General features: G+C 27.8%; 1 protein-coding gene across 1 annotated transcript in view; it reads right to left on the bottom strand.

Annotated features, from left to right (window-relative positions):
- Positions 1-279: 279 nt before the first annotated feature.
- Positions 280-9,192, bottom strand: part of LOC103308647 (protein PFF0380w) — a 13,073-nt gene continuing 4,160 nt past the window's right edge. Inside the window, exons 4-9 of the mRNA XM_008182395.3 lie at positions 7,581-7,631; positions 7,425-7,508; positions 7,178-7,279; positions 6,512-6,556; positions 6,343-6,402; positions 280-6,266 (exon numbers count right to left, since the gene is read on the bottom strand). Of these exons, the coding sequence (XP_008180617.1) occupies positions 373-6,266; positions 6,343-6,402; positions 6,512-6,556; positions 7,178-7,279; positions 7,425-7,508; positions 7,581-7,631 (6,236 nt within the window). The 3' untranslated portion in view covers positions 280-372. The remainder of the gene's footprint in view (positions 6,267-6,342; positions 6,403-6,511; positions 6,557-7,177; positions 7,280-7,424; positions 7,509-7,580; positions 7,632-9,192) is intronic.

Raw genomic sequence — 9,192 nt, 5'->3', positions numbered from 1 at the left:
GACTTATACCAAAAAAACTCACACAGGTGGAAGGCAGGTACCACTCTTGTAATTAGGCCACTGTATTGAATAAACAATAACATAAACAAATAATTAATATAAAAATCTTGAGTTTATTAATATATTCTTTTTTTATATAAATAAAGATATTAAAGTTAAAATTTATAAAAAGTAAAAAATACACATCATGAATTAAAATAAACTAATAAAATAAAAAATTATAAAACTTTTAACTCTTTTCTTGGGCGTATAATAATATGTATACTGAATTGTGAATTTTTTTTTACTAATACATTTGCCTTATTTTCATAATAAATAACTAAACTAAAATAAAAATTAAATAATAACTATAAAAATAATTTGTGATTGACATTATTTTTGAAATTTGAAAGGTATACGACTTTCTGCACCCTTTCTGTTTGACGAATTGGATACATCAGATAATACGGGAACTCCGGAAAACTTTGGTATGGTTTTTTTTTGTTTAATACTATCATTAAGGGATGATAGAGATGAACTATTAAATTCATCATTTTTTGTTAATGATCTGTCAGTGACTTTGCAAGGTATTTTACTTTTTACTATGACTTCTGGTTTTTTTAGTGTTATTCGTTTAGTAAAATCTTCATTATTTTCTTCAAATTTGTTAAAATTTAATTTTTGATAGCATTTGTTTGATTTCAAATTGTTTTCTTTTGTATTATTTACACAACATGGTTGTCTTTCACTGCTCCTGAACATATTTTTAATTTTATAGAGCATCGACATTGGTGTCTTCAGCATCTCAGTCTCTACTTTCATTTTCTTTTCGTTATTATCATATTCTTCAGTAGTCTCCATTTTCCTTTTATTATCTTCCTGTACATGATCCAATTCAATACTATGAAAAGAATCGATAATTGAACTCTTATCTGGCGATTCTATAAGAAGCGACTCATCGTTCATCTGTATATCAGTTAACAATTCAGTGTTACTGTGTAAAAATGTAGATTCTTCTAATTGTAGAGCTGTGCTATTCATTTCAGCAGAACTACTATGTATAGAGTTTTCAGATCTACTGTGAGAAGTTATAGGTATTATTGGATTTCCAGATGAAATAATTGTTTGCTCTTCAGATTTAGTAACAAAAGACATTTCAATTAGATTAGAAACATTTCTATCAGATTTAAAAGATGTTATATCAGTATTGTTTTTTAATTCAACATTTTCCAATATTCCTTGGTCGATAATGCTGAAATCTATAATGGCACGTTCATTTGAGTTGAAACACGGGTCTTGGTTTGAATCATCTTTAAATTCTGTAGAATCAATGTTTTTGTTTGAAGTAGTATTTGATAACAAATTTAAGTCGGGTTTTACTACTTTAGTAGATGCTTCCGCAACACAGTGTTGGTCATAAAATGTTTTTGGTATTGACTCATTCTGTTCAATTGTTTGATTTGAAGAGTCAGAAGGTTTGTCAGCAATAATCTGCCTGTTGATCAATAGCAATGGTTTCAGATTATTTAATCTTGTTATACCATTTTGAGTCTTATTACTTGCACAAGAATAAGTAGACAGATTTAAATTTGAATCAGTTATTGTTTGATCAAAAGATGAGTTACTGAAATTTGATGTATTTCTTTTAATTGACTCGTCCGCTAATAATTCTAAATCAGGAGCTGAAATTGTTGATAGATTGTTTGATGAAGAATAATTGGAAGAGTTTTGTAAATCTTTAAAATTAATTTCATCTTTTGTCACTACTTCTGAATTCCACATTTGATCAACTGAACTGAAATTTATTAAACTGTCATCGTTGATAACATTTTCAATTTGTGTACTTTGTAATATTGGAGTTTGGTCAACAATACTGAAATTTAATAGCTTCTGTTTCTTCGCTGGATTATCAAAAGTAGGCGTTTGTTGAATAATACTAAAATCTAATAGTTTTTGTGTCTTGGGAGTCTTATATTCAACTTGTTTTCCTTTTTTATTTTCTCCAAAATTAAACATCTGTTCTAGATTTGTAAACTCTTCTAAGCTATTATCAACACATTTAGTTGTATCCAATAAATCTTGTTGCTGATTGTCATTATTAAGTAATTCATCTTGATCAATTAGGTTTTTTTGAGTTATTTCTGTATCTGGAATAAGTTTAAAAGCAGTGGAGTTAGGAATGTCGGTTGTATTAATTTGATCGGCTATTAGATATAAGTTGTTTTCATCCAAAGTATTTTGTGTTGAATGTATTTCATTGACATCTTCAGAGATAAATATTTGTTTAGTAGTGATATTATTCAAGTTTTTATTAATTTTGGTAAATGTATCAAGTTCCATTTTGGATGACTCATCACTAGACATTGAACTTCCATTACGTTTAGTTTCATTTATATTTTCAACTAATCCTGAATCTTTAATAGTACAATTTATTGAAATACTTTCTTTTGCTTTGATTTGAGTATTAACATCTGTTCCATATGCTAAACCAACTTCAGATTTTGAAGGAGTAGCTACTGTATTTAAAGCTGTTGATTTATTCAAGAATTCAATATCATTGACTTCCTTCACAATATTTTCAGACTCCAAAGTAATTGGTACATCATTATTGGGGCTGACAAATTCTTCATTTTGCTCAATGTTGTTACAAGAAGTTTCTAGAGATTTATTTTCAATAATGACCGATAAGTTTGACCCTTCATAATTCGAGACATTTTCATTTTCTTTCGTTAGATTGAATGTATTAGAAGAAAGTGTTTGTTCGATCAAGTTTTCAAGAGTTTCATCGTCATAACTTTCTTTTGGCTTATTAGATTTTCCAACAGGACCACTTGCTGATGAAATATCATTGCACATTTCATTCACAGCTTGTTCAAAGTCTAAATATTGTCTCATCATACATGACGGGTCTTCTAGTGATGTATTGCAAGTTATATTAACTTCGTTAATTCCTACAAATGAATTATCAGAATTGATTGTGTTTTTTAATATACTATTATCCAGTTTACTTAAATGCAACTTTTCATCAAAATGTACGGCTGAAACAGAGGTGTTTTGGATATTATTCACAAACCTGTGTTCAGTATTATTCAAAGTGCTTTCAGTTTCATATAAGGATTTGTTACGATTCATAAATCTGCTGTCTGTTAAAAGTTTATTAGCATTTATTAACATTGATTCATCAAATATTTTATCCACTATACTGGTATTAATCGATTTAATTTCAACTTTTGTAGCAATTGAGTTTTCTTTATCAAAATAATCATTTACACCTGGTAATGGAGTAGCTATATTGGACATAATATTCATAGACATTTCACCATCAAATTTGTGTTCAGAGTCATCTAAAGTATTTTCGATATTGGTTTCATTTTCATTCAAGGATTTATTCAAATCAGTACTTTGATTGTTAATCGAATACCTATTAGTGCACACTATTTTGTTTAACTCTTTATCCACACAACTAGTGTTAGTTGATTTAATATCAACTTCCATGGCAACTGAGAATTCTTCATCGTTGACATCAGATGTTGGAGTAGCCATGTTGGACATAACATTCATAGACTTTTCACAGTCAAATTTGTTTTCAGTGACATTTGAAGTATTTTCGATATTAGTTTCATTTAAGGATTTATTCATATCCATACTTTGGTTGTTTGTTGAAAGTGTATTAGTGTACACGGTTTCGTCAAATATTTTATCCACTACACTGGTACTAACTGATTTAATATCAACATCTGAAGCAATAGAGTTTTCTTCATCATCATACTCATCTACACCCGATATTGAATTAGGTATATTGGACATAATATTCATAGACTTTTCACCATCAAATTTGTGTTCAGAGACAATAAGAGTATTTTTGATACTAGTTTTATTTAAGGATTTATTCGAATCAGTAATTTGGTTGTTTATTGAATGCCTATTAGTGCAAACTGTTTCGTTTAACTCTTTATCCACACAAATAGTGTTAGTTGATTTAATATCAACTTCCATGGCAACTGAGAATTCTTCATCGTTGACATCAGATGTTGGAGTAGCCATGTTGGACATAACATTCATAGACTTTTCACAGTCAAATTTGTTTTCAGTGACATTTGAAGTATTTTCGATATTAGTTTCATTTAAGGATTTATTCATATCCATACTTTGGTTGTTTGTTGAAAGTGTATTAGTGTACACGGTTTCTTCAAATATTTTATCCACTACACTATTACTAACTGATATAATATCAACATCTGAAGCAATAGAGTTTTCTTCATCATTATACTCATCTACACCCGATATTGAATTAGGTATATTGGACATAATATTCATAGACTTTTCACCATCAAATTTGTGTTCAGTGACATTTAGAGTATTTTTGATATTAGTTCCATTTAAGGAATTATTCGAATCAGTAATTTGGTTGTTTATTGAATGCCTATTAGTGCAAATTGTTTCGTTGAACTCTTCATTCAAACAACTAGTGTTAGTTGATTTAATATCAACTTCCATGGAAACTGAGAATTCTTCATTGTTGACATCAGATGTTGGTATAGCCACATTGGACAAAATATTCATAGACTTTTCACAGTCAAATTTGTTTTCAGTGACATCTGAAGTATTTTCGATATTAGTTTCATTTAAGGATTTATTCATATCCATACTTTGGTTGTTTGTTGAAAGTGTATTAGTGTACACTGTTTCGTCAAATATTTTATCCACTACACTGGTACTAATTGATATAATACCAACTTCTGTAGTAATTGAGTTTTCTCCATCATTATACTCATCTGCACTCGATAATGGATTAGCTTTATTGGACATAATATTCATAGACTTTTCACCATCAAATTTGTGTTCAGTGACATTTACAGTATTTTTGATATTATTTTCATTTACGGATTTATTCGAATCAATAATATGATTGTTTATTGAATGCCTATTAGTGCAAATTGTTTCGTCTAACTCTTTATCCACACAACTAGTGTTAGTTGATTTAATATCAACTTCCATGGAAACTGAGAATTCTTCATTGTTGACATCAGATGTTGGTATAGCCATGTTGGACAAAATATTCATAGACATTTCACCATCAAATTTGTGTTCAGTTTCATTTAAAGTATTTTCGATATTAGTTTCATTTAAAGATTTATTTGAATCAGTACTTTGGTTGTTTAATGAAAGCCTACGAGTCCACACTGTTTTACTTAACTCTTTATCCACACTAGTATTAGCTGATTTAATATCAACTTCCATGGCAACTGAGAATTCTTCATCTTTATGATGATCATTGACATTAGATGTTGATATAGACATATTGGACATAATATTCATAGACTTTTCAACTTCGAATTTGTGTTCAATGTCATTTAAAGTATTTTCAATGTAAGTTCCATTTAAGGATTTATTTGAATCAGTACTTTGGTTGTTTGTTGAAAGTTTATTAATCTTCACAGTTTCATCAAATATTTTATCATCTACACTGGTATTTGTTGATATAGCATTGATTTGTGCAGCAATTAAGTCTTCTTTATCATAATGAATATTTAAGTCTGTTGGAATAGTAATGTCGGTCATGATATTCATTGACTGTTCATTATCAGATGTATGCACCATATCATTTAAAGTATTTTCAATTCGATCAGTTTTAATTAACAACTTGTTAACATTCATACCCTTGCTGTCTGTTGAATGTTTAATTGTGTTCATTGTTTCATCAAACATAGTATCCGCACTTTTATTCACAGAGGCTATATCATTCTTCAAATCGGTTGATATCAATAATTCTCCCGCAGTTTCATCAATAAGCTTTGAAGTTTCAAACATATTTTCATTAGAAGTTTGATTGAAATGCTCAATAGATGTACCATGACGTATTTCAGTAATTGATAAAACATTTAAATTATCATTGATTTCTGAGCGTCTATAACTAATGTTATTTAAAATTAAAGGAGAATCAAGAACTTTAGGCACTACAGGAGTTGTAGTTTCTTCAATTCTATCCATAAATGGAGCAGATGCTACGAGAGCCTTAGCACGAAGCGATTGTTTAGTGACTCGCAAATCGAACAATCTCTGTTTTCCAGGTGTAACACTATATTCATCAGCAACAATTGAATCTTCAGTAACATCTCCAAGTTCTGAGTCACTACAAATACTTAAATCTGTATCGTCTTTTTGACTACAATGTATTAAAGTGCATACATTATTAGAATCATCTAACACATTTTGTTGGTTGATACTAGCGCTTTGCTCAATAGCACTTGAAACAGAAAAGTGTTCACAGGTACTAGTTTCATCAACTAAAAACACAAATCAAAATTAATCAAGATCAAAATAAAATAATATATACATTTATAAATTATTTTAAATACGTACAGACATAATTGTCTTGAATTGACTCCATTTCTTGGGCATCTGTAAAGCTAACGGTTTCATCTGAAAATTAAATTACAATTATATATTTTAAATTAGTTGTAATCACTTAATAACTATAATTTTATTGAATTGACTACTAAAGAAATCCTACAATATTATTGATACACACCTTCAAATGTAGACTTATTTTGATCTTCTGATAAAGATGAATCATCTAAAATCAGTAATGAGAATCAAAATTATTTTGTTTTGAATTAGTAACTAGTTGAATAAATAAATATAATAAGTTAAGTATTGATAAATACAGAATTTAATGTTTTAATCAATTATAGAAGTAAAATAAAAAAGGTGGACAAGTGGGTACTGCTTTGCTGTACAGTGTTCATCAAGTATATTGTCATTTTTATATTTTAATTCAATGATAAACTATTGCATACAAAAACAATTATGAGCGGACCATTGTCATCCTAGCGTACTTGTTAAAAAAAAATTAATAAAAATTAAAAATATGCTGGCTAAAAACAGCGTAACTTTTCACAATTTTTAATTTGTTTAAGGTGAAACAATTTTTGAAGAATCTTCTATTAACATTTCTAAATGATCAAGTTATTAATAGTCTTGTTCTTCAACGAGTAGTTACGAGATATTTATTCAATTATGTAACTATTAAGTAATTATAAAAATTTATATTTATTATTTTTAAGTTTTGTTATGGTTTATAAAAAATATCATAATATAATAGATGGTCAACCCGGTGGGGGGATGATCCATTTTATATAGCGCGATAGCAGAGGGATAATAATAAAGAACCAAAATATAGATTTATATATCATACTTGACGATGTTGATCCCATTCTGATGTATCTATTAATAACTTCTGTGTCCATCAACTTTGCATTTGGTATACACTTTGAGAAACACGGCGAAGAAAATTTTGCTGTAAAAATAAATTTGAGAGGTAAATTACAGATTATAATAATATAATAAGATGCAATCATTTATAACAAGCACTCGGTTTCCTTTTCAAAACCAGCGGGTATTTTTAATTAACAATGTTAATATAATTTACTAAAAATACTTACAATAAGCATCTTCAGAAAAGCTTTGTTTTAATTCGGTTGTTTCAATTTCTTCTTTTTCTTCATCAATTTTTTTTGTTAAATTGCCTTAAAGTAAAAGTGAACGTAATTATATGATAAATCTAGAATAAAACTAAAAATATAAAAAAATGTGTTTACTTGAATTATCAACACATGTTGATGTATTTTCATCCAAGACAGTAGATCGGTCTAAGAAAAATAACATATAATTAATTTAATTTAATTTCCTACCTACAAAAAATATGTATATTTATTTTAGATTATGAACAAAGCCACATGTAGAAAATTTTTGTTGATTCAAAAAATTAATATTATACAATTTAAATTGTATCCAATTATTTATTATAGTAGATACAAGCAACTAGAGATACATTATAGTAGTAAAATAATTAAGAAATTAATTCAAAAATATATGAATATATAAAATGTTATAATTGCAATTTATTTTGTATAAATATATGTATCTTTATTAGGCAACATAAGGTTTACATGAATGATGTGAATATTATTTAAAATCAGGATGCATTAAGGGGATTGGATATCGTGGTTTTCTGTTTTTGTCTAACATACGGGTGACATAGTATTTTAGACGTGTTTTTTGCCAAACATACCAATTTATCTAATGAAGCGATAAGAATTCTGAAAACATTTGAATTTGTCGTCAAGTCTACTTGAAATTGACTTTCCCACATTTTTGATATTATCTCCCAAATTCTTAAAAATGTCATATAAAAAAAAAAGTATTTAAAAATCGTTATATTTCAATTTTCGGAGAAGTTAAAAACAAAAAATCAAAAATGTGGGAAAGTCGATTTAAAGTAGACTTGACGGCAAATTCAAATCTGTTTTTAGAATTTTTATCGCTTCATTAGATCAATTGCTATGTTTGGCAAAAAACACATCTAAAATACTATATGCCCTTGGGTAAGACAAAAAAAGAAAATTACGGTATCGAATTCCCTTAACATTTATTTCTAAATCCTTTAAAACCAAACCTACATACAGCGGAAAATATTTGAAGTTTACATAATATATTAAAATTACTTATTGTTGAAACATTTTTATTTTCTATATTATATCTTCATTAGATCTTGACGTGTAACTTTAAACTTTAATAAAATTACCTAATATAACATTATTTATTGGAAAATATCTCAAAATTAACAATCTGCTACCCATAACTTTTTTTTTTAATTCATTATTATTTATTATTTATACACAATCCATACCAGCAGGCACAATAAGAGTATGAGCTATATAAAAAGAAAACCTGAACAATTTCAATGAAGAAGCAACCCATTGATGACACTTACTGTATTTTATTTAAATTGTTATTCTATTTTTCAAAATGTATTATTGTAATACTTTCAAATGTTTAATAACAAAATACTGGCCTGTTTATAGAATCTATACTCCATTCCACAAGAGAGTGCAACTGGGCAGCGACCAAAACATGTTAATTTTTAGCTCATCCCTATCATATTTCTGTCAAGGTTGCCTACCGTCAGTATTTGTCGATCACCATTGTACCATTGTCGGACAATAATGTTATAATATACAGAGTAGTTACTGGTGTAATCTTGTTTATTATTATTACATGTTTTATGATCGTTTTAATAATAAAAAGTAATAATCAAAATAAATTATACTTATTTTATAAATATAACTTTTAAACTGATATATTATAATATTATAATGGTTAGTCGCAGTAATATTTGTTGTGCATTACTTGAGCCGCTATACCGGGTGA

Source organism: Acyrthosiphon pisum, chromosome A3 (genome assembly GCF_005508785.2).
Source record: "Acyrthosiphon pisum isolate AL4f chromosome A3, pea_aphid_22Mar2018_4r6ur, whole genome shotgun sequence".
In the NCBI taxonomy this organism is placed as follows: domain Eukaryota; kingdom Metazoa; phylum Arthropoda; class Insecta; order Hemiptera; family Aphididae; genus Acyrthosiphon; species Acyrthosiphon pisum.
This window is presented reverse-complemented; position numbering and strand designations above follow the sequence as displayed.